The sequence below is a fragment of the Camelina sativa genome, chromosome 11 (genome assembly GCF_030686135.1).
Source record: "Camelina sativa cultivar CO46 ecotype springtype chromosome 11, ASM3068613v1".
Taxonomy (NCBI): Eukaryota; Viridiplantae; Streptophyta; class Magnoliopsida; order Brassicales; family Brassicaceae; genus Camelina; species Camelina sativa.
Window position 1 is genome coordinate 26,567,979 of NC_141890.1, and position 26,524 is coordinate 26,594,502.

The following is a 26,524-nucleotide window of genomic DNA, read 5'->3' on the forward strand; positions in this document are numbered from 1 at the left end:
TTATTCAAGTCAGTCATTAACCGACCCGGATGGCGGAGTTGCGTCCCATCAGCTTGTGCAAGGTAGGATATAAGGTCTTGTCTAAAGTCTTGTATAACCGGTTTAAGTTGATCCTATCTGATCTAATTTCGGAAACTCAATCAGTGTTTGTCCCTGGACGTTTGATCTCGGACAACATCCTCATTGCTCAAGAGATGTTTTATGGTTTGCGAACTAATAATTCCTGTAAAGGGAAGTTTATGGCAATTAAGACGAATATGAGTAAGTCATATGATATGGTTGAGTGGAATTTTGTGGCGGAGTTACTACGGAAGATGGGGTTTGCGGAGATATGGATTTCATGGATCATGTATCATGTCTCATCAGTGGAGTACAAGGTCCTTATTAACGGGCAACCTAATGGTCAGATTGTCCCAGCGAGGGGTTTACGGCAGGGGGATCCGCTTTCCCCTTACTTGTTTATTTTATGTACGAAGGTTCTGATTGCTAATATTCGGAAGGCGAAGGCCGATAAGCGGATAACAGGTATTAAGGTGGCAAATAAGTGCCCACCAATAACACATTTGTTGTTTGCGGATGATAGTCTATTCTATTGTAAGGCGGATAAGGAGCAATGTGGTGTGGTTTTGGATATCCTAAAGCAATATAGAGGCTGTCTCGGGGCAACAGATCAATTTTACGAAATCTTCGATTCAGTTTGGTCATACTGTTGATGACCGGGTCCAGTCGGAGATGCAGGGGGTTCTTGGGATAACAAACTTGGGTGGTATGGGATCATATTTAGGGATTCCTGAGAGTTTGGGAGGGTCCAAAAAGAAGGTTTTTTCTTATGTTAGAGACCGGCTACAGATCCGGACAATGGGTTGGTCGGCCAAATTGTTGTCTAAAGGGGGTAAGGAGGTGATGATTAAGTCTGTTGCGACGGCTGTCCCAACATTTGTGAAGTCTTGTTATCGTTTGCCAAAAACAATTACATCTAAGCTTACTAGTGCAGTGGCGAAGTTTTGGTGGAGCTCTAATGGTCAGTCTGGGGGTATGCATTGGATCGCCTGGGAGAAGCTTTGTTGTGGCAAGCAGATGGATGGTTTGGATTTCAGGAATGTTGATGATTTTAACACAGCTCTGTTGGCTAAACAATTATGGCGACTAATTGAGGTTCTAGACTCACTGTTTGCCAGGGTTTTCAAAAGTAGATATTACCGGAATTCCAATCCCTTGGAACTAATACGGTCCTACTCTAAGTATCGTATCTGCTCGATCTTTGGTAAACAAAGGGCTTATTAAATGAGTTGGCTCAGGAGACACCATTTCTATATGGACTGACCCCCGGATTCCAGCTCAATTCCCAAGACCAGCTTTAAGTAACAGTCCTTCTAAGGACACAACTCTCCGTTTGACTCAGTTCATGGATTCTCAGTCGAATACTTGGCGTAGAGATCGGCTCGTTGAGCATTTCGATCCTGTGGATGTCGCCTTGATAGAGGTTATTCCCTTCAGTAGCCTCCCGATGACAAATTCTTTAGGGTGGCATTTTACAAAATCTGGTAAATATACGCTTAAGTCAGGGTATGAAACGGCACGTATGGGCCTAATACCTTTCAGGCTTTTGGGTGTGGCCCAGAGATTACCCCTCTTCTTGCTAGGATTTGGCAAGTTCACTGTCCACCAAAAATAAAATATTTCATGTGGCAAGTTTTATCGTACAATATTTCGGTTTCTGCTAATTTGAGTAGGCAGGGTATAGACTGTGATGTTGGATGTATGAGGTGTGGGGTGGATGTGGAGACTATTAATCATGCTATTTTTGTGTGTCCGCCAGCCCGTCAGGTCTGGGCTTTGGCTCATGTACCTGTGGGGCCTCTTCACTTTCCAACGGAATCCATTTATGTTAATGTAGATCACTTTATGGGTTCTACGAATCCGGGTTCCCAAGTAGCGATTTTTCCTTGGCTTATGTGGTATATCTGGAAAGCGCGGAATGCTCGTGTGTTTGAGAATCAGACGGAACGACCATATGACATTGTGCGAGTGGCGCAAGGGGAAGCGTCCTCCTGGCTGCAAGCCCAGGTGGAAGATGAGGTTGAGGAGGTTCCCTCCTCCCCTGTGGTTCCTTCTCTTCGGTTGCGAGGGCGTATCCCTCCCCTTCCTCTGGTTTATTCCGGCTATTGGTGTTTTGTTGATGGCTCTTGGAAAGAGACTGATGCTTTTGCAGGTGCAGGATGGTTTTGTACTTCTTTACAAGGATCTTCAACTCTTCTTGAAGCTACCAATTACCGGCACAGTCTATCTCCGTTACACACAGAAGTGGAAGCTTTCATCTGGGCGATGTGGTGCATGAATGGCCACGATTTCCGAGATGTGGCTTTCTTTACAGATATTTCATATTTGGTGAAGATGGTGTCTTCCCCTCATGACTAGCCGGCCTTTGCAACATATTTGGATGGAATCCAGACTGGTCGAGAGGAGTTTTTTTTCTTTCTCTTTATTTCATATTTTTCGTAATACAAATGTTAAAGCAGATTCTTTGACACGCCAAGCGCGCTTATCTCCACATCATGTTTTGAATGTAAACAACTTTCCTTCAAATTGGCTCAATTGAGCTGATTCTTTTGTTGACAAAAAAAATAATAATACAGAAAAGTTGCAAAAAAAATTATAATACATGTTTTCCAGTTTCATTTGGTTGTTTATGTTCCTTACGTTTATTTTGTTATTAAATGCATTAGTTATTATAATTAAGTTTAATTCTAAAAATCCAAAAAAATGACAAAAGAAATTATATTAGCCATGGGACAAGAAATACTAACAGTTTTTATTAATATTTTTTATGTTCATCAGAAATTTGCCGAACCATAGTACCTAATAAGCTTGTTTTTCTATAATAACCATCCAATAAAATAAGAAGATAGATAAAAATGTATTTATTAGATTTTGGGACATTGTTTGCATTTTAGTATTTTGATATTTCGATTTTTTATTGCCTTAATTTCATAAATTTTCGTTATCTAAATAAATATGGAGATAAAATATTACTGTTCATGCTATGCACATAAATTTTGTAACTAAGTTTACATTTTGACTTCAATTTCATCTCAATTAGTTTTTTTTTCGAATAGAAATAGGACACATACAATATTTTATATTAATTTTTTCTTTTCATCGCGTTTAAAGTTTTGATTTACCTCGATCTGTATACTACACAATTTTTACCACGAAAAGTCAAAAGACAAAAACACTACCTGAACAACCGGGAATTTCAATTAGTGTCCAAATTTAAATACTAAACTGAATACTAAAAATGAAATAAAGAAACAAATACAACCTTACTAACTAGAGCCTAGAACATAACAATTAAGCTATACCTTATCTTAAACTCATAAGATGTTATTTTCTCTGTAGTCTTAACGTTTACAAGTATATATTTAAAAGTTTAATATATTTGATTTGTCAAAAAAAAAAAAAAATGTTAAATGTTTTGTTTGGTTGACGCACAGCCTGTTCATACTATATGAAACTTAAATAAAATGAAGAAGCTACATCGATTCTTCAGTAGATATGGAAAACAAAGTGACAGAGTACCAAACCAAAATAGATAACTTCTGATCTTAGTTAGTTAGTGTGTTACTTGCATAAAGCAACTTCTGATTTAAACACATTAATCATTAATGACAAGAAGTGGGTTAAATTAAACAGACAATATAGATAGAGTTTCCACAAAAAATGTAAAAAGGTCACCTTCTAATTCTATATCACCCCAACCTTCTTACTTTCTGAATGAGCTTCTTGATGCTAAGCTTCATGTCGAACATTTCACCATGCAGAAAACTGTAAGAACCCGCTTCACCTCTAGTGATTCGTAAGTCATAGTGTATCCATCCACAGTGTAAGAGAGATGAGAGCCTTTTTATTCAACTTCTTGATGCAAAGCTTCATCTCCAATGAGTCACCACGCAATAAACTGTGACGGATCAACATGAAGCTCTCTTCAGGTCTTTGGGAGCTCAATTTAAGAATTCTCTTCATCTCTGATGATTCGTAAGTCATAGTGTTCACATCCACAGTGTATATTAGATGATATGGGAACTGTCCTACTTTTGGAGCAGAGGGTGCAATGCAACTAACAGTTACATACACACCACAAGGCTCCCCAAAACACTGCAGTGAAAACAATAGGACCTCCTGAGATTTCCTTAAAAATCCGTCACAACTGAAGGTAACATGCGGGTACCTCTCCTTGTGGGTCATTAAATAGTGAAGGTAGAGATCCTAATATGAGCAAGTGTGATTACAGTCCTGTATAGGGCAAGAGCATTGAGAAAATAAAATGCATTCCTTTTCATGAGTTGATTCTCTCCCATAAGAGGATCCTTCGGTTCAACCGAACTTGGCATTTGGGCATGGAATAGCGATTGCTTTAAGAACACTCTCCATTGCTCTGCAGCGAATGTGGCCAATAGGCAAATCACAAGCAGGGCATTTATTACTCAGTTTGGGACAGCAAGAAGAACAAGCCAAATGAGTTGTTGATTCTTCCAATATACTCTGTTTTTATAGTTCATGACATACAACTGCAAACATGAACATATCTTCCAAAAGTTTACTAGAATCCTCAAATCATCAAATGCTAGGAGGAGGGATGCTATTAGAAGTTCCAACTCCTTTTTTTTTTCTTTTTTTCTAGAAATGGAAACAGAATCTGAATCTCTCTGAAATACGGAATTGGAGAAGCTACCTGGAAGATAGGAATCGTCAATGCTTCGGTTCTCATTGGGATGATCTTTTGTTTCTACTGATCCCGTGAAGACCATTACAATAATTGAAAACAGAACTGCTAGAGCAATGTACATCTTCATTCGAAGGAGAGAAAGCTTGGGGCTGAACAATTATAGCTCTGCTCATGAGCCTACAAAGTACAAAATCCAGTCTAAACTAAAACCTTGTTAACTAAAAAGCCGTAAAGCAACTTCTGATCTTAGCTAAGTCACTCTGTTACTTACATAAAAGCAGCTTCTGATCTTAGTTCATCAGATAAAAATTTACATGTTAACAACAATAAGTGGGTGTCGACAGCACAAAAAAAGGCCCTCCTTCTAATTATATATCACCCGGCCAAGGCCAACCTTCTTACATTTCGATTCCACTTCTTGATGCAAATCTTCATGTTCAACGTTTCACCACGCAATAAATTGTCAGGGAACCTTCATGTTCAAAACTCACTTCAAGAACCTTCTTCACCTCTGGTGATACAAAAGTCGTAGTGTAGCCATCCACAGTGTAGGAGAGGTGATACGAGAATTCTCCTACTTTTGGAGCAGAGGGGGCAATGCAGCTTACAGTTACATACACACCACAAGGCTCCCTAAAACACTGCACCGCAAACAACAGACCCAACTCATATTCCTTTAAAACTCTGATCTTATCACTGATGTTCAGCAGGGCAGCAACGAAAGTCTCAATCCTAAACGTAACAGGCTGGTGTATTCCCTTGACCACGTGGGTAATAATATAGTGAAGGAAGAGATCCTCGTACGAGCAAGTGTGGTCGCAACCAAATGCAGGGCAAGAGCATCCATAGAAGATACATTCCTTCTCATGAGTTGATTCTTTCCCGTAAGAGACATTCTTGGTGCAACCGAACTTGGCGTTTGGGCACGGGTTAAAGATCGATTCAAGAACACTCTCCATTGCTCTGCAACGACTGTGGCCGATAGGTAAAGCACAGATAGAGCATTTGTTTCTCAGTTTTGGACAGCAAGAAGAGCAAGCCAAGTGTCCATTATCACACTACAATTTCAAAAAAAAAAAAAAACCAATAAACAACAAGAACCCAAAAGCTAGTGAATAGTGATACTCTTAAAAAAATCTAGCGGTTAAGCTTTCACAATATGTTTCTCAGATATGGTGATCGAATACCCATATAAAAATTATATATAACAAAAAAATATATAACGATAAATACTTATTTATATATTCAAAAAAATAATCTATAATTATTAACATAATTGTACTGATTTTTTGTTATATAATAATAAAATATATTTTATATATATAAAGTTTGGTTTGAAATTTAGCTTCTATTTTAAACATCCAAAATTTTAAACTCTCACACTATAAAGTATAAACCATCAAGTGACAATTTTGCTACTTAAAACTTTAATAGTGGCTTTTATATTCATGGGCCCACAAAAAATTAACAGCTATTCCATCAACAAAACCCTTCATTTTCCGTTGTTAATAATAAAATGGCTTTAATCATTATTTTTATTTTAATAAAATTCTATATTCTAAGATTGATAAAGAGATATTTAATTAAAAAACTAATTATAATTAAAATATTAATTAAAATGATGTCATTATTTATAACAAAAAAAAGCTTTGTTTGTCTATTGATGATATCATTTTGTCCATTAATTTTTGTAGGTCACGCGAACACAGTAACCACTTTTAAGGTTTTAAGTAACAAAATTGTCACATTGATGGTTTATTATTGTAGAAGTTCTAAACCTTTAAGATTTAAAAAGGAAGTGGTCGCCACCATAATTTTTTATGGGAACTTTCTGATATTTTTTTTTTCTCATTTTTCATCCAAAATTTTTTTATGAATAAATAATTTAGTGGTTAAATAAATTATGTCACAAAACAATTGAAGTGGTTAAATGAACTATATCAAAATAAAAGTTAAGGGTTATAAAATTGATTTAATTTTTCCACAAAGACATTTTATAAGTGGTGATAAATAGTATTTTTTAACAATAAAATATTTTTTGATATAAAAACATATTTTTAGTGATGAAAATAGAGTAAAATTTTACGTGAATGCTAATAATTGGATACTAATAAGATGACGCTTTCATGAATTGTTGGAATGTAAAACATTTTGTAAATAAGTTATGAAACGTTTCAGAAATTTGATAATAATAATATTTGTATGATGAATGTTTGCCTAAAAACGTAATTTGGATGTTGAGTTAACATTACTACAAAGTTTAGGTTGAAAATCTATCCTCAAGAAATAAGCTATTTTGTATATTTTTATTATGTGTTAGATGTTTTAATTGTAGTAAGCGGTAAATAAATCAATATAAATGGTGTACTCACGTTATTAGAAAAAAAAATACTGATTCCAATTTTCCACATCAATATTCAAGAAATTTTGTTTTACTCAATGAATTAACTAATATAAATAGGGTTTTGAGGTCTTTGTAAATTTTTATTTGCTTCCTACATATGTAGTTTATGACATCATGTTTTATTTTCTCGAAAGTCACTACAAAAAACACGGCATCTAACATCGATTCTTTATAGATCTAACATCGGTAATAAAGTGATGACTTTACTATATTCAAGTCAGTTTTCAAAGTGACGTAACTTTGTACGACGTAAACTTTTTTTTACGTCAGTTTCAAAACCAAAGTTATGTTTAAAGTCAAAATATTAACATCGCTTGTTAAAAGAATTAACGTTGATTATAACTGACATCATGTTCATCTGTTTATTATCTATTATTATTTTTCTGCTAAAAAATAAAAAATAAAAAAAATATTATTAACTTTTTTCGTCAAAAAGTAGTTATATTGATGACAAATTGTAATCATTACATAAAGCGGCTGATAACCAAACAGAAGGTTGAAAACATTTCGAATAAAAAAAGTTTGTTGTGCATCCTAATTTTGCTAGAAGATGAGCTACGTTATTACAAATCCTTGGAGTATAAACAAATTGAATTTGCTGAAAAATTTGTGACCAGTGTAGTATATCCTGGTAGACTCCTTCAATTGATGCAATATATACACACTTGTTCAGCATTTTAGTTACTGTTTCACAGTCTCCTTCAAAAACAACATTGATAACTTCTTGTTTCCATGTTTGTTGCATAGCAGTTCGAAGAGTTTTCCCTTAGGGTGATGAAGCATGCCCCATATTTGTTACTCTTGTCCAATGTGTTGGTTTTGATTGGTGAACTGGTAATGTGACTCGTTGTGTATCATTCTCAATCTGACACCATTCTTGCACGTCTGATTTGGCCCGCATGACTATATGTGAAGGGTTTTCCTGGACTCCATCAAAGATAAACCTATTTCGCGTTTTCCAAATATGCCAAAGTATCCAAAACGGAAAGAGTTTTGTGTGTATTAGGATATCACGATCATTTTGAAATGTAAAAATAGCCTCTAGAAAAGATTCACAAGTAATAGATGAAGAGTAAATGACATGGGTAGGGATGTTTGCCAGTTGCCATACTGATGCAGCGTAGAGACAAAAAAATAGTATTTGTTCAATTGTTTCATCATTCTGGAAACATCGTGGGCGAACAGGGTCTAAGTTCATAGCCCTAGATATTAAGCGAGTAATAGTGGGTATAGACCTTGAAAGGACCCGCCATAGGAAATATTTTATTTTAGGGAGAATGTTAAGTTTCCATATTTGCCTTTTTAAACTTACAAACCCATATTATTCTATCCGGCGATTGTTTCCTGGGAAGGGAAGTATTGAAAATCGAACTATGATCTTTAGGGGTGATTTGCTGATTAATCTTTTCACTGTCCTAGAACTGGTATGCATCATTTAAGGAGATGAGGTTTGATAGCGGAAAAGTTTCAGTCGGTGAGATGCTGCAGACTGGTTTTGGAGGGTGAGTTGGTGTGATATTATCCAAATTTACACGCACTCTCTCCCCATTACCAATGTTGTATCGCAATCCCATTTTAATTATTTTCAAACCTGCTAAGATGGATGCCTAGCCATATGATTGATTAGCTCTCTGTTTTGCATCTAAGATACTGAAACGACCCAACCCGTTTTTTTAAAAAAAAATAAAAAAAAAATATGAAATAATAAATAAACACTAGTGGTCCCATATCCACTAGTCACCTAACACAATCACAACCAAACAGCGGAATAACAAATACCAATATCCAAAACAATAACCAATAATAAACCAATATTATAACATAAGCAATATCAAATAACCAAACAACAATAATCATAGAACCAGCAACCTAGCAATGTTCTAATGACCCAACTCTAGCAACCTAGCAATGCCAGACAACATCCAATCAAGTCCCTAGAAAATCCTCCTCTTCATTGCCTTGATTCCACGATCACAATTTGCCTTTACCTGCACCACAAACACATATTGCAATACATGAGTATTTTATAAACACTCAGTAAGGCAATCCTCCCATCTACTGGGCTATACACACAAGCAATAGAGACATCTCTAACTATCAATAAATAATCAACAATCAACAATAACAAACCAGGACTCAGCATCGACCGACACCAGTTGGAGGTTGCGTCGACCGACGCAAGATCTGCATCGACCGATGCAAGGCTAACTTGCATCGACCGATGCTCCCATTGCATCGACCGACGCATTCTCGACACAGCACGAAAACCCTAGAGTTTACGCGCCGTCCTTGCATTTGCATCGACCTACGCACAGAGTGCATCGACCGATGCAATCTCGAGCATCGTTTTCCCCCAAAGCTTCTCGCCGGATCTTTGTTCCTACAACCACAAAACTCGATCCCAAGTCACAAGAAAGCTTCCCAACGTCCCAAATAACAATCTAACATGTCTAACAACACATAACAAGCAAATCAGAGAAAGCTCCTACAACGTTCTAAGCCTTCAATCTCACCAGAAAACGCCACAAACGCACAGAAATCACCAAGAACACTCTTTCTCTTCTTTGTTTCTCTCAAAAACGGCCAAAGTTGACTAATGAGATAAAAAAATCGACTTAAGGGTTTTCCTCTTCCCTTTGCTCATAACGCAGCGTTTCACTTAAGTCAAAACGCAGAAAACTGAACCTGCATCGACCGATGCACCTTCTGCATCGACCGATGCAATCCCCAAACCGGGATTTCGGTTCGCGGGTGTTACAATTCTCCCCCACCAAACTAGATTTGTCCTCGAATCTCGAACAACCATCAGCCAAGGACTCCCATGCAACCGTCTCCACGGCCCGCACTCCTCTGACCGAACTACGAAAGGTCACCTCTAGGCGATAGACTCACGCTCCAGGCATTATTTGCTCTCGACTTTTGGACTTTCCTTTACTCAGAGGCCTAAACCTTGAGTTTTTATTGGCTCCTCATCAGGCCGAAACCTGCATGCCATAATATTGGCTCCTCATCGGGCCTAAGCCCGCATGCCATAATATATAAGGAAGTCCAATATTCATCTCTCGGGTTGCAACCCTACAGCGTGCCCCAGATCGTCATCCGAAGTCGATATACCAACCATACCCCCAAGCCACAAAGTCTCAGAATATGGCAGGACTAGGAGAACCTAAGTCCCCCAAGAGTCGCGAGCAAACAATTTTGAACACGTCTGAGTCCTATCCCTATCCAGGTTTCCTTCCCGTGGCTCGTGTAAGACATTTCAATGTCTTACCAACCACATATCCCCTCACTAGGATACCTCATGAACACACATGGATCATCTCACTGCCACAAGGGCCACCAAAAAGGCCAATCAAATGTCCTAAATAGGACCGCCACCAAGGCCAAACAAATGTCCTAAACAGGACCGCCACCAAGGCCAAACAAATTTCCTAAACAGGACCACCACCAAGGTCAAACAAATGTCCTAAACAGGACCGTCACAAAGACCATCTGTTCCGAAGGACCATCACAAAGACTATCTGTCCCGAAGGACCGCTTAAACAGGCACTCTGGCTAAACAGCCCGCATCAAAGGCCACACATTTGGAAACTTCTATTTCAGGAAACTTTCCTCCAAAACCCCCGCCTCACGGAAACTTTGTACCCCGAGCACCACCTCATCTTGTTACTTAGTCGCACAACCAACCATCCCAAGCGACCAAGTAAACAAGAGAGATGGGCTGGAATAGTCCATTCCCGCTCCAGCCACATATAACAGATGGGACCAGGCTAGACAAGCTCAAGTCGCTGCTTGCTTCTCATACCACTTCTTAAACCTTGCCTTCATCCTCGCCTCAGGCTCCCAAGTCTGCTCCTCACCACCATCACAGTCCCAAAGGACTCTCATCAAAGGAATATTCTTCTTCCGAAGTTCCTTGATCCTCCTCTCGAGAACCCTCACTGGCTCGCCTCCAAAGTCATGTTAGGCTGAAGATCCTCAGGAATCTTAGCTAACAACTGATCATCCTCACGGAGACACTTTCTCAACATAGAAACATGGAAAACCTTATGGAATGCACGCATAACCTCAGGTAACTCCAGTCTATATGCCACTAGTCCAACACGCTCAATCACTCTGAACGGACCCATCTACCTTGGACTCAACTTAGTCTCAGTCAATGACATGTTCAGACCCCGTAACATAGCCATCTTGAGGTACACACTGTCTCCTACCTGAAACTCAAGATCTCTCCTCTTCCTATCGGCATAACTCCTCTGCCGATCCTGAGCCTCCTTCATGTTCAGCTTGAGAATCTGAATCTTCTCTGAGGTGTCCTGAACAAAATCTTCCCCGTAAATGCTCCTCTCCCCCACCTGAGTCCAGCATAACGGTGTACGACACGACCTCCCATACAAAGCCTCATAAGGAGTCATCTTAATACTTGCCTGATAACTGTTGTTGTAAGCAAACTTTACCAAACTCAGGTGATCTGCCCAATGGCCTCCCCAGTCCAACACACACATCCTCAGCAAATCCTCCAGCATCTGGATCGTCTATCTCTGCCTGAAACGCTCTCCAGAACACCGAAGTGAACTTAGAATCCCTATCAGACACAATGCTCGCTGACACCCCATGCAACCTGACTATCTCCTTCACATACTTCTTAGCCAAGACCGCTGCTCCATCAGTCTTCTTGATGGCCAGAAAATGTGCTGACTTAGTCAACTGGTCCACAATGACCCAAATAGCATCAAACGTCCTGGACACTGGCAAACCTACCACGAAGTCTATAGTAATCATATCCAACTTCCACTCTAGAATGGGAAGACTCTTCAGTAACCCTCCTGGAACCTGATGCTTAACCTTCACTAGTTTCACACATTGCACCTCGCGACCCAATTAGCTACATCCTTCTTCATCCCGACCCAATGATAGTACCTCTTGAGATCACGGGACATCTTAGTCGCTCCTAGATGAATAGAAAACTTGCTCCCATGAGCCTCTCTCAGGATCTCCTACCTCAACTCCTCATCCTTGGGCACACAAACCCGACCGTGCACCAAGATAGTACCATTATCTGAGACCTGATACTCTGAATCCACATCTTTTGAGGCATTCACCAGCCCCAAATCCTTCTCATGAGCCAACCGCACTCTGCTCAGAAGATCTGCTCTATCAACCGCCTCCAAACCCAATGGTTCCTGAGACACAGCACACAAACTCAACGCACTGATCTCTCCTACCAGAGACTCTATCTCCTGCTCCTGAGCCGAAGCTACCCTCTTCTGGCTCAGTGCATCTGCAACGGAGTTAGCCTTACCAGGATGATAGGCTATCTCCAAATCATAGTGTGCCACAAGCTCCATCCACCGCCTCTACCTCAAATTCAGCTCAGGCTGAGTGAATATATACTTCAGACTCTTATGATCTGTAAACACCTGTACCTTTGCACCATAAAGATAATATCTCCAAATCTTCAGGGCAAAAACTATAGCACCCATCTCTAAGTCATGAGTAGGATAGTTGTCCTCATGCTTCCGCAACTGCCGCGAAGCATAGGCAATCACCTTCCCATGCTGCATCAACACACATCCCAAACCAACTCTAGATGCCTCTGTATAAACCACATAGGGTTATCCCTGCTCAGGCAAAGCCACCACTGGCGCAGTAGTCAACATCTCCTTCAGGCTTGCAAAGCCCTCCTCACACTCCTGTGACCAAACAAAAGGAACATTCTTCCCTGTCAACTTAGTCATAGGACGTTCCCTGCTCGCAAATCCCTGCACAAATCTCCTGTATTAACCTGCCAAACCTAGAAAACTCCTGATCTCTGTGGCATTCTGCAGTCTAGGCCAATCCCTGATAGCCCGAATCTTCTCCGGATACAGAAACCCCATCTGCAGACACAATATGACCTAGAAAACCCATCTCACGCTGCCAAAAACTGCACTTGCTTAACTTAGCAAACAACTTCTACCCCCGCAGCTTCTCCAGAACTGCCCTCAAATGCACTGCATGCTCCTCAGGACTCTTAGAATAAACATGGATGTCGTCGATGAAAATGATGACAGATAAATCCAGAAACTCCTGAAACATACTGTTCGTCAATCTCATAAACGCTGCTGGTGCGTTAGTCAACCCGAAAGGCATCACCACAAACTCATAATGCCCATAACTCGTCCTGGATGCAGTCTTCCTCACATCTGTCTCATCTATCGGTATCTGATGATAACCCGACGCCAGATCTACCTTGGAGAACCAAGTAGCACCCCTCAACGTATCCAACAACTCATCGATCCTCAGAAGAGGGTACTTGTTCTTCACAGTGACCCGGTTCAAATCCCTGTAATCAATAGACAACCGGAAATTCCCATCCTTCTTCTTGACAAACAACACCGGTGCTCCCCACAGTGATACACTACGACGGATGAATCCCTTACTTAACAAATCCTCTAGCTGCTTCTTCAGCTCTGCCATCTCTGGTGGAGTCATTCTGTAAGGAGCCTTTGATAACGGCATCGTCCCTGGTTCCAGTTCAATCGTAAAAGGATCAGACCGAGATGGTGGTAACCCCTGCAACGACTGGAACCCATCCTCAAACTCCTCTACAACCGAGATACCGCTAACCGTAGACTTCCCCACTGACTCTGGCATAGATATGGTAACCAAATAAGCCTCACGGCCCGTCTTGATCATCTCCCCAGCCTGAATGGCCGAGATCACGAGACTTCCCGAAGTCAGTCTAATACCCATAAAAACCAACTTCCCTCCTGGACGCTCAAACTCCACTCTACCTCGATAGCAATCTAAATGCACGATGTGCCGATGCAACCAATCCATCCCTAGAATAACATCATACAACTCCACTGGACGGATAAGCAAATCCATTGGCCACGACTCCCCTGCGATCTGAATATCAATTCCTCAAGCTCGTCCAATAACCCTCAGGAACTTGTCTCCCGCAACTCTAACAACTCCTGTACGCTCCCCGGGATCCCCTCTGATTCCCGCGCTCTCTGCACACTCCGGAGTAATGAAGCTATGAGAAGCTCCAGAATCAAACATAACATGGGACTTAAACCCGCCCACCAACAAGGTCCCTACACAAACCTCATGTGTTGAGAACCTAACACATTATCACAGGAAAAACATAAAATCTGAACCTACTGAAATTCACAAAGTTTAAGTACCAGAAATTATACCTTTGATCGCCCCGGCATTGGGTCCACCAGTCTCTGTAGTCGTGTAAAACCGTGGCACATGCTCAATCCGTGCAACCTGCTGCCCTCTCGGCTGCACCTGCTGCAACTGCCCCCAGCTGCAACTTGGGACACAAGGGCCTGATATGCCCTGGCTCCCTACAATGAGAGCATACACGAGCCGCTGTCGTCGGAGCACTCCTCTTGGGACAGCTAGGAATCATGTGTTCCCTGCTCCCGCAACCGAAGCAACTCGCACCACTCAGCCTCTGTGTAGCCTCCCACCTCCTCTTGGTTCCCTATGCAGGCTTGCCGCCCTTGCTAGAACATGCATGATGCTGAGCCTTACTAGGCTGAACTGCTGGACTAACCGCCACTGATTGTGCCCGAATGTCCTCCTCGATCTCAGCCGCAGTCTCAACCAGCTCTGCACGCGTAGTGTTACTCCGTCCTCTACAATGGACCCTCAAGTCATCACGAAGAGCCCTCATAAACCTTCTGATCTGGGCCTCCTCAGACTCCATAGCCCGACCCCCATAACATAGAAATCGACTGAACTCTAAGTCCAGCTCCCGCACTAACCGCGTCCCCTGAGATAACTAAAGGAACCGCACGTCCAACCGGTCCAATGCCTCTCTCAGAAAATACTTGCAATTGAACTCCCCCACGAAGTTAGCCCAAGTCATCTCCCTCTGCACTCTCCTAGCAGCCACTGATCTCCACCACACCTCAGCATCACCAATCAAATGGTGGCCCCCAATGTCCACCCAAAACTCCTCAGGATATCTTAGAGTATTGAAGTTACGTTCCACACTCGTCCTCCACGCATCTGCAGCAGTAGGATCTGTACCACCCAAAAACTACGCTGTCACGAGACCCTTCATCTCCTTGAGCATGGACAAATAACGTCCATGTGCTCCTGCATCCGCAGCCACTGGCTGCCGCTCCTCCGCCACCACTGGTGACACAACCTGAGCCTGGGCCGGTACCACTGCTGGCAACCGCTCGAACAACTGTGCTAGCAAAGCCCTAAAGTCAGCACCAGGGACTCAACCCGCTGGGACTCCCACACCCGGGACCCTAGCATCACCGACCACTGGAGCATCAACATCGCCCCCTCCGGCCACATTCATGGAATCCTCCTGGACACCCTGGGACTCGCCAACACCCTCAGCTGTCACACTCTGGTCCTCGGTCTCACTAACCCCTGGGACTCTGCCCTACCACGACCACGTCCGCGTCCATGACCACGACCACGACTAGCAACAACATCCTCTCTAACCATCTGCACTACCATGAACAGAAGGCTAAGCACACAATTATACATCACACAAAAACATATACTCATCGTGGAATCACACTGTAAGCTCAAAGAGGATGTTCTAGGACTCCATGCCACACACAATTGACTAACACACATAATCAATCAAGACATGCAATCCCAAACATCACAACAGAAACCTAGTGAACCCAAACCTACAACCGTAAGGGCTCTGATACCAAACTGAAACGACCCGACCCGTTTTTTTTAATAATAAATAATATATAGTAAATAATAATAATAATAACAGTATACTACTACTAGTGGTCACACACCCACTAGCCACCTAACCACAACTACAATCAAACAGCGGAAATAACAAATATCAATAACCAATAATATTCCAATAATAAAATATCTAATAATCAAATATAACCATAAACCAATATCCAAATCATCAGAAAACATGGAACCAGTAACCTAGCAATGTTTCTAATGACCCAACTCTAGCAACCTAGCAATGTCAGACATCATCCAATCGAGTCCCTAGAACATCCTCCTCTTCATTGCCTTGATTCCACGATCACACTTTGCCTTTACATGCACCACAAACACAAATTGTAATGCATGAGTATTTTATAAACACTCAGTAAGGCAATCCTCCAATCTACTAGTCTATACACACAAGCAATAGAGACATCTCTAACCATCAACCAATAATCAACAAACAACAAATAACAAACCAGGACTCTGCATCGACCGACACCACATGGGGATGCATCGACCGACCCTAAGGATGCATCGTCCGATGCAAGTTACACATGCATCGACCGACACTCGCACTGCATCAACCGACGCATGCTCAACATAACACGAAAACCCTAGGTTTTACGCGTCGTCCTCGCACTTGCATCGGCCGATGCAACATGCCGAGCATCGTGTTCCCCGAAGCTTCTCGCTGGATCTTTGTTCCTGCAACCACAAAACTCGATCCCAAGCCATAAGAAAGCTTCCTAACGTCCCAAATAACCATCTAATAAGCCTAACAACACATAAACAAGCAGATCAGAGAAGCTCTAGCTTAGATAAGCCATGGTCCTGCACTTACCTTTGCCAAGACGAATCTGAACCTTAAACCAACAAAAAAACACTTCAAGGAAGCTCCTACAACGATCCAAACTACAGATCTCTACAGGAACAACTTCCAATCTCCAGAAATCACCAAGAACACTCAAGAACACTTAGGGGAACTTTTCTCTCTTTTTTTCTTCTCAAAAGCGGCCAAAACCCGACTAATGAGTCAAAACTCGTGTTAAGGGTTTTCCCTAACCCAAAACATAGCGTTTAACTTAAGTCAAAACGCAGAAAACTGAACCTGCATCGACCGATGCAATCCCCAAACCGGGATTTCGGTTCCCAGGTGTTACAATTCTCCCCCACCAAACTAGATTCGTCCTCGAATCTCGAACAACCATCAGCCCAGGACTCCCGTGCAACCGTCTCCACCGCCCGCACTCCTCCGACCGAACTACGAAAGGTCACCTCTAGGCGATAGACTCACGCTCCAAACATTATTTGCTCTCGAATTTTGGACTTTCCTTTACTCAGAGGCCTAGACCTTGAGTTTTTATTGGCTCCTCATCAGAACTAAGTCTGCATGCCATAATGTTGGCTCCTCATCGGACCTAAGCCCGCATGCCATAATATATAAGGAAAAATCCAATACTCGTATCTCGGGTTGCCACCCTACAGCGCACCCCCGAATCGTCATCCGAAATCGATATACCAACCATACTCCCAAGCCACAAAGTCTCAGAATATGGTAGTACTAGGAGAACCTAAGTTCCCCAAGAGTCGCGAGCAAACAATTCTGAACACGTCTGAGTCCTATCCCTATCCAGGTTTCCTTCCCGTGGCTCCCGTAAAGACATCTCAATGTCCTACCAACCACATATCCCCTCACTGGGATACCTCATGACCACACATGGATCATCTCACTGCTACAAGGGCCGCCACAAAGGCCAAACAAATGTCCTAAACAGGACCGTCACAAAGACCATCTGTCCCAAAGGACCGCCTAAACAGGCACTCTGGCTAAACAGCCCGCCACAAAGCCCACACATCTGGCTAAACAGCCCGCCACAAAGGCCACACATCTGGCTAAACAGCCCGCCACAAAGGCCACACATCTGGGTAAACAACCCACCACAAAGGCCACACAATATCTCAAAAAACCGCCACTAAGGCCACACAATGACTAAAAAGTCCGCAACTAAGGCCTCACAAGCCCCTCCAAGGCTCTCTCCACTAAAATGGACAAATTTTAACTTACATAAAACTTTCCATTTTTAACACTTTCCACTTTTGGAACTCCTAATTCAGGAAACTTTCCTCCAAAAACCCCGCCTCACAGAAACTTTGTACCCCGTGCACCACCTCATCTTGTTACTTAGTCGCACAACCAACCACCCCAAGCGACCAAGTAAACAAGAGAGATGGGCTGGAATACTCCATTCCCGCTCCAGCCATGGATTACAGATGGGACCAGGCTAGACAAGCTCAAGTCGCAGCTTGCTTCTCATACCACTTCTTAAACCTTGCCTTTATCCTCGCTTCAAGCTCCCAAGTCTGCTCCTCAACACCATCACAGTCCCAAAGGACTCTCATTAAAGGAATCTTCTTCTTCCGAAGTTCCTTGATCCTCCTCTCGAGAACCCTCACTGGTCTCGCCTCCAAAGTCATGTTAGGCTGAAGATCCTCAGGAATCTTAGCTAACAACTGATCATCCTCACGGAGGAACTTGCTCAACATAGAAACATGGAAAACCTTATGGAATGCACGCATAACCTCAGGTAACTCCAGTCTATATGCCACTGGTCCAACACGCTCAATCACTCTGAACGGACCCATATACCTCAGACTCAACTTAGTCTCAGTCAATGACCTTTTTAGACCCCACAACATAGCCATTTTGAGGTACACACTGTCTCCTACCTGAAACTCAAGATCTCTCCTCCCCCTATCGGCATAACTCCTCTGCCGATCCTGAGTCTCCTTCATGTTCAGCTTGAGAATCTGAATCTTCTCTGAGGTCTCCTGAACAAAATCTTCCCCGTAAATGCTTCTCTCCCCCACCTGAGTCCAGCATAACGGTGTACGACAGGACCTCCCATACAAAGCCTCATAAGGAGCCATCTTAATACTTGCCTGATAACTGTTGTTGTAAGCAAACTCTACCAAGCTCAAGTGATCTGCCCAATGGCCTCCCCAATCTAACACACACATTCTCAGAAAATTCTCCAGCGTCTGGATCTTCCTCTTTGACTGTCCATCTGTCTGGGGATGATAAGTTGTACTCATATGCACCTTAGTGCCCATCTCTGCCTGAAACGCTCTCCAGTACACCGAAGTGAACTTGGAATCCCTATCAGACATAATGCTCGCTGACACCCCATGCAACCTGACTATCTCCTTCACATACTTCTTAGCCAAGACCGCTGCTCCATCAGTCTTCTTAATGGCCAGAAAATGTGCTGACTTAGTCAACCGGTCCATAATGACCCAAATAGCATCAAACGTCCTGGACACTGGCAAACCTACCACGAAGTCCATAGTAATCATATCCCACTTCCACTCTGGAATGGGAAGACTCTTCAGTAACCCTCCTAGAACCTGATGCTCAGCCTTCACTAGCTGACACACGTCGTACCTCGCGACCCAACTAGCTACATCCTTCTTCATCCCCACCCAACCGTCATTGTAGTACCGAGCCTTGAAGAGTCGAACAAATAAGGTATTTGGATGTTGAATCAGTCTCCAAGCTTGTTTAGCAAGTAAATCATTATTGAAGTTTTCCAAATTTTTAAAACCCAAACTGCCATCCGCCTTTTAATACTGTAAGCGTTTCCAAGCTATCTAAGATATTTCTCTATGTTGGTTACTCTTCTCCTACCAAAATTTTTGAATGACTGACTCTATCTCTGAGATGACTCCTAGTGGAAGTTTAAAACATGACATTAAGTATGCATGCATGGATAGAGTTATAGACTTTATTAGTATCTCTTTTCCTGCAGGTGAAAGGTAGCGTCCACGCCAAGAAGAAGTTCATTATTTTACCTTATCAACGATGTAATGGAACATTTCATTTTTCTTTCTTTTTCCAAACTGTTCCGGTAATCTGAGGTAGTTTCCACCATCACCATGATTTGGTATTGCCAAAATTCGTTTCATTCTATTTTGAAGTTGGCCATTTACCCGTGAGCCAAAGGTGATCAAAGATTTGCTTGTATTTATTTGATGCCCTGAGTAACACTCGTAAACTTCAAAAGCTTCCTTGATTGCCTTACAGTTTCGAGCATTGGCTTGGCAGAAGAATAGTGAGTGACTAGAGGAACCCCATTTCCTATGCGAACACCGCGGATATCTCCAGAAGTGACCCTGGTTTTGATTTGGTGGCTCATACTGTCCGCACATAATATGAAGAGATATTGTAATAATGGATCATATTGACGGATACCGCGTTGAGGGACATAAATCACTTAGAAACAACTGATCATTTATTCAAAAATTTTAAAAAAACTAAATAAATCATTCTACATAAAACATAAATTTTTTAGAATATACACAATCTCATTAATTTTTTTTATTTTTTTTATTCTTTTTTTTTTGGTAAAAATTGTGATTTGTTTAAAAGAAATTTAAAATATCCAATAAGATTGAAAGTCACAAAGCCACAAACATTCTAAAGATACAAGTTCATTCAAAGTCAGCCTCAAATGAATATAATCTTGTCATTAGGCCAAGCTACAGTGGTTCCTACAACATCAGCTATGAATTCAACTTCAGAATTTGCTCTCCATACTCTAGCACCATCAACCTTTGAATCCTCTACCCATACTTTGCTAGCATTGGGACCTAAAGGGACGAAATGAACCTTCACTGCTGGATCAGTTGAAGATAAACGACCGGTTGCAACTCTCTGCCCAGAGTTATCAATATCCAACAGAATACACTTCTGTTTAGCATATTTGCTGCTACTACCAGTACTGGGACTAGCACTCTAAAAGCAAAAATTATAACACATCATCAGAACAACAATTGCAATTAAATTTTCAACCAATCAAACATTCAAAAAACTAGTTGCAAAAACTTACCTGACTTGATTTCCGGGTTGATTCATCTGTTGGAAGTGTTTCAGTTAGGTTTATCTTATCAATAGGCCATGCTATGGTCTCATTTAGTGCATCACCCATGATTGAGTATTCACGCATTGGTCTCCATAAATAAGCATCAGAGTTTACCACTAGCTGGACCTTAACAATTGCAGCATTTGGTCCCAATGCAATATCATTCACCAAATGTTTAGGATCAGTTGACAACAACAGACCCTCAGCAATCAAATCACTTTTGCATTCCAATAATCAAAGATGTGAACTCTTCCTAGTGATGCATCCGGTTGATAACAAGTCGCAAAAAATATACAATCAAATATTAGTAATCTAATTCACATTATTCTAGAGAGAAAAACAGCAGTCGTAATTTACCTCTTCACTAGTAGTGTTAGGAGGTTGGGATAGGGAATCGTCCAATATTATCTTGTCAGTGGGCCATGCGATTTTACCTCCTACAACTTGACTAAGTGAGACAATGGTTGGAGTAGGTCTCCAGATATATGCTTCTAGGATTGATGCAGACTTCACAATTACAGCTGCTGCATTAGGACCCAATGTAATGCGACCAATCTTATATGTAGGTTCACTTGAACAGTATTCTCCTTCACCAACAACCACATCAATAGTGTCTTCATGTATCTACATGTACATAAGAAAACTTGTTATGATGTATATAGTTACACGTACGTTAACATCTTAAATATATAGAACATAAAAATTACCTCTCAAAAGGGTACATCCATCTGAAGTGTACAGGGCCACCCAATTGTGCTTCTCTTGCCAGGTGTATTGGCAGGTGAAACATAATGTCAAAAAGTGAAGGTGGAATGTATCTCTCCAACTGACACATTGTTTCCACGAACTCTAACTCTAGTGTAATTATCTTCTCTGAATCAATTACACATTGGCACAACCTGTTGAAGTAATTGCATACACGATTCATTGATATACGAGGTCCTTTAGGCAGTAAACCTCTCAATACCACCGGAAACAGGTTCTGCATTATGACATGAAGGTCATGTGACTTCAGACCACCAATGCTAGGAGAATCTACTAACACACAATTGGAGATGTTGGCACAATATCCATCAGGACCTCTGAATTTGGATAACCTTCTGCACAATTTACGTTTCTCTTCCTTAGAAAGCCAATACGCAGCTGAAGGTAAGTAGGTTCTCTTCCCACGTATCTCCGTATGTAAGTTGCTTTGAATACCAATGTCTTCTAAGTCTTTCCTTGCTTTCAACCCATCCTTGGATTTTCCACTATGCATTAGAATAGATAATAGTGCATCAGACACATTCTTTTTCCACGTGCATGACATCAATATTATGCCTCAGAGGCAGATACTGCAACATTCAACAAGTGAAAATCAGAAACACACTATTGTAGTTAAAATTCAGAACCAAATTCAATTTTCATTATGATATCTACTAACCTTCCAATAAGGTAAGTCAAAGAAGATTGATCTTTTTTTCCATAGCCATTGATCATAGCCTTCTTCATATTCATCAGCTGAACTCACATCATCATCATCTGCTTCAACTCTTTTTCTTTTGCCTTTCTTATCTAAAGGTCTACCAAATTCATTCCTAAAATCTTTAAGGCTCTCAGGTATTTCTGCTCCACTCTGAATTCTACTTGCAGTACCAACCTCCACCGTGTTGTCAAACCACCCTTTTCTACGCCTGTAAGGATGCCCAGGTCTCAAACGCTTCCTGTTACCCATATATACATGTTTGCAACTGAACTTTAACCACCTATGAGGTGTATCCTTCCCACAGACAATACACGCTTGCTTCCCTTTCACTTTACATCCAGCTAATGTACCTAATGCTGGATAGTCAGTGATACTCCACAACAATATAGCTCTTAGAGTGAAACTCTCCTGCTTAAACGAGTCATAAACCTCCATACCATCATTCCATAAGTCTTTTAGGTCATCTATCAACGGTTGTAGATATACATCAATATTGTTGCTTGGTGCGGTTGGTCCAGGTATCAACATTGCAACATGATGTTCTCTTCTTTCATACACTCCGTGGGAGCCATATTGTAATTGACTAAGAACACCGGCCATGTGCTGTACTTGGTGTTTTAGATAGCGAACGGATTCATCCCATCAGTAGAAATTCCTAGTCTAAGGTTTCTAGCATCCCAGCAAACTCTCGCCATTTATCGTTTACCTGGATCCAAGTCAAGGAGTCCACTGGATGCCGCATTGTACCATCTTCACTAGCATTAGTGAAGTGCCAACGCAAATCCTCAGCCAACTGTTTTGATCTAAACATCCTTCTAAATCTATCTTTTATTGGAAAGTACCGTAGCACCTTTGTTGGAGTGATAACTCTCTAATTTACATGTTTTTAGCATCCTTTTTTGTCCATATTTTGCATTGTTCATACCCTTAACTTAGCATTTTTAGGTCATTAACTGTAGGAATTCACTTTTAGACCATTTAGGGTGTTGCATTTTTGCATTTGCATGTTTTGGATGAAAACAGGTGCTAAAGAGCCTAAAATAGGAAAAACAAGGAAAAACTCGAACATGTACCCGAAAGAGCCATCGAGCTGGAAGAACAAGTCCGAACCCCAACACGATCGAGGAGGATCCAAGAGCATGAAGAAAAACCCAAAGATCCACCCGAGGAGTAACACGACTTCATCCTCGTGTACCCCATCGAGTAGACCATCGGGCAGGTCTCGGAAGCTAGGTCAAAAGGGTTTCCATATATAAACCCCCTCCTCTCCTAGCTCGCAAACGAGCACGCCGCAGACCCTCAAACCAGAGAGCGAGAGCCTCTGTGAGAGAACTGAGCGACTCAAACATTTTCCTTCTCGTTTTTTGCATTTTTATTTCATAGTTTTTATAGTTTTCTTAGATTTCTATCTTGTACTCTTTCTACTCTACTCTATATTTTAATACAATGCAATTTTCATTCATTTTCGTTATTATGTTCCTTGTTGTCATGTCCAAGTAGTGTAGTAAAATTTCTAGGGATGGGATAGATGATTTTGTGTTCTTGATCGGTTAGGATGCTTTAGTTTGATTGTAAATGATTGATAGATTTCCTTCTAGGTTGGTGTTCTTAATTCTGTCAACAGACCGAGAGGTTGAGATTAGATCTAGGGCGTTTCAGCGACCGAGAGGTGTAGATAAGATGCGTAAATTAGCCAATGCTAGAGGTTTACTTGACTCTGAGTAAGAAATTAGATGAGTTTGAGTTTACTGACAATAATGAATCATTCTTAATGCATGCTTGTTCATATTGCTAGTGCAAGAGTGTGGTAAGTGATCAAGGTTGATTGTTGCTAGTGCGAGAGTGTGGTGACAAGGTTTTAGAGATTCATTGTCTAGGAAATAATTGCTTGAGGCATGTAAGGCATCCGTACTGGTCTAGAATACTTAGGATTCGATTACCCCATCCTTAGGAGCTTTCGTATTTTATTTGTTTACATTTTCTTTACTTGCTCGACCACCTACCCGATCAGGTACACGATAACCTGCATCGAGTAATACCTCGAGTTGTTCATATCTCATTTGCTTACTCGATTACCCCACTCGATCCTGTACTCGATTGCTTGCTTCGAGTGCTTAGGTCGTGTGGTTTCTTTGTTTACATTCCTTTCTTTTATTTATTTTAGGCCTGTTAGGATAAAAACCCTATCTGCTTGGCTTGACTTGTATTGTTCTGATCATATCCTTCCTGCTAGCAATAGACAACCATTTGGATTGATAACCCTTTCTACTACAACTGCATAGGGAATTGATACCCTAGGTGAAAACTTGCTTATCATGGAGTCCCTTTCCTCTCCTCACCGGTGAGATTATCTGTTTTCCATCTTGATTCATTACATCTTGGACAACTTGTTGATTCTGCATATTGATTCCGATAAAGGATACAATCATTTATGCAGGCGTGAATGGACTCATAACCAAAACCAAAAAGCTTTAAGAATCTCTTCATCTCATTTGTAGACTTAGGCAGCACATTGTATCCAGGTAGCATGTCATGAACTAATTTCAGTAGCTGATCAAAAAAAATCTCTGACATCCCACTCTTGACCTTTATCCGGTAAAGTCCCATGATTGCAGAAACCTTTGTGTAGTTCGCACACGTCAAGTATAAGGGAGTTTCTGCATCCTCTAACTTCTTCCTAAACTCGGTTTCCTCTTTACTGTCAATACCCTCCGACTCTTCTACATTGTGATTCTGAGATAATTTCTTGACTTCACTCGACTTGAAAGCTGTCCTAATCAACTCATAAGCCTCGTACTCAGACGTATCAACATCTGCTGTCTTTTCAATCCTTATATCCCCATGTTTACTCCAACATTTACTTCTCTTGTACTTTAGATCCATCCCTCTAATAACCAGAAGCTCCAACACTGTCTCATTTGACTGATGAACCACATTGCGACAGTCAATGCAACGACATAACATATCTGATAGATTACCCAAACATCTTGCTGAATCAAACACAAATTTAGTTGCTCCTAGCTCATACTCAAGATTATTCCTGTAAGTAATAAAGGTAGACAAATAAAAACTAAGAAACCCGAATCTGAATGATATGGATGAAGAACATTCAAGTTAATACCTTGGTAACCAGACCCAACTTTTATCCATGTTACAACAGCTCCGACCAAATGTGCACACAAGTAATCAAATACACTCACGTTAAGTCACAACACAAAAGAACAAGATATGTTAGAAGAATCAAGTTGGAGTGAGATACCTTCTAGATTGTCTTCACTTTTCCTTAAATTGACTGACAAAAAAAACGAAAATAATCAATTAGAAACAGATCAGAAGAATCAGACGAATAAAACCCTAGATCGAAAGAATGAACAAGAGTGAGATTTACCAGAAGAATAAAACCACAATTGAGCGAGGAGAAGCTGGAAAGACTCGGGAGACAATCCGATTTCGCAAAGACTATGACTAAGACCTGTTTCGGAGAGTTAAATTTTAGGTAATGTGACAAAGATCTATTTGGGAGAGTAAAATTTGTGTGGGACACAGTCGGATTTCGCAAAAAGACAGTGAAAATCGAGCAAAAAAAGAGAGAGGGAAGAAATGAAATTTTAGGGTTCCTGGGCAATTGGGGATTTTTGCCGAGAAGTGAAAAGTTTTAGCCTCCAAATTTTTCTAAGTGTCGCGGGATCTAATTTTTAGTTTACCGCCTAACACTATTATAGCGTTTACTATTTGGTGTTGCTATTAAACATAGCCCAAAAATACGGAATTTTTTTTTAATTTTTAATACAATATAACATAGCGTTTACATATACACAAACACTATCTAAAAAGTAAAGGTCTAATAACGATAGCGTTATTGCCATAAACACTATACTGCTGTGATATTAAAACTCCAAATTTTTGTAGTGTTTGCAACTATAAATACAATGTTATCGTTTGCTTTCACCATAACTCAATAAAGAAAAAAAGAAAAAAAAAACTCTCTTCTCTTGAATTTCAATAATTCTTTATTCATGTTCTCAAATTTATATTTATATTCCGATCTTGCTGTTTTTTATGATTCATCGACTGTTCCTATATATTTTCCTGTTCGTATATTGGTTTCTTGGAAAGCAAGATCCACAAATCATAAAGCTTTGGTTGTTGTTGGTTCACCTTACAAAAAAGGTATAGTATTGTGCTTTTTTGTTGAGGTTTAACGTTTAAATCTTTAATAATGTTCTCAAATTTTTAATTGTATTCCGATATTCTGTTTTTTATGATTAATCGACTGATTCTTTTTATTTTCCTGTTCGTAT

The 26,524-nt window shown here is 40.9% G+C and overlaps 2 protein-coding genes and 3 pseudogenes across 2 annotated transcripts; 1 reads left to right on the plus strand and 4 right to left on the minus strand.

Moving 5' to 3' along the window:
• Positions 1-29: 29 nt before the first annotated feature.
• Positions 30-2,418, plus strand: LOC147934431 (uncharacterized). The gene is made up of 4 exons (XM_087472630.1): positions 30-525; positions 650-1,189; positions 1,299-1,566; positions 1,734-2,418. The coding sequence occupies exons 1-4, from the start codon at positions 30-32 to the stop codon at positions 2,416-2,418; spliced, it is 1,989 nt and encodes a 662-aa protein (XP_087328756.1).
• Positions 2,419-3,861: 1,443 nt separating this feature from the next.
• Positions 3,862-4,808, minus strand: LOC104728271 (E3 ubiquitin-protein ligase SINA-like 7 pseudogene; annotated as a pseudogene).
• Positions 4,809-5,101: 293 nt separating this feature from the next.
• Positions 5,102-20,045, minus strand: LOC109127331 (putative E3 ubiquitin-protein ligase SINA-like 9 pseudogene; annotated as a pseudogene).
• A 298-nt stretch (positions 20,046-20,343) lies between these two features.
• Positions 20,344-21,358, minus strand: LOC147934432 (uncharacterized). Its single transcript, XM_087472255.1, has 3 exons — positions 21,112-21,358; positions 20,726-21,026; positions 20,344-20,631 (listed from the first exon to the last, which is right to left on the minus strand). Exons 2-3 carry the CDS (start codon positions 20,840-20,842, stop codon positions 20,344-20,346), a joined length of 405 nt encoding a protein of 134 aa, XP_087328381.1. The 5' UTR covers positions 20,843-21,026; positions 21,112-21,358.
• A 103-nt stretch (positions 21,359-21,461) lies between these two features.
• LOC147934433 (uncharacterized) lies at positions 21,462-25,373 on the minus strand (annotated as a pseudogene).
• Between the last annotated feature and the right edge of the window lie 1,151 nt (positions 25,374-26,524).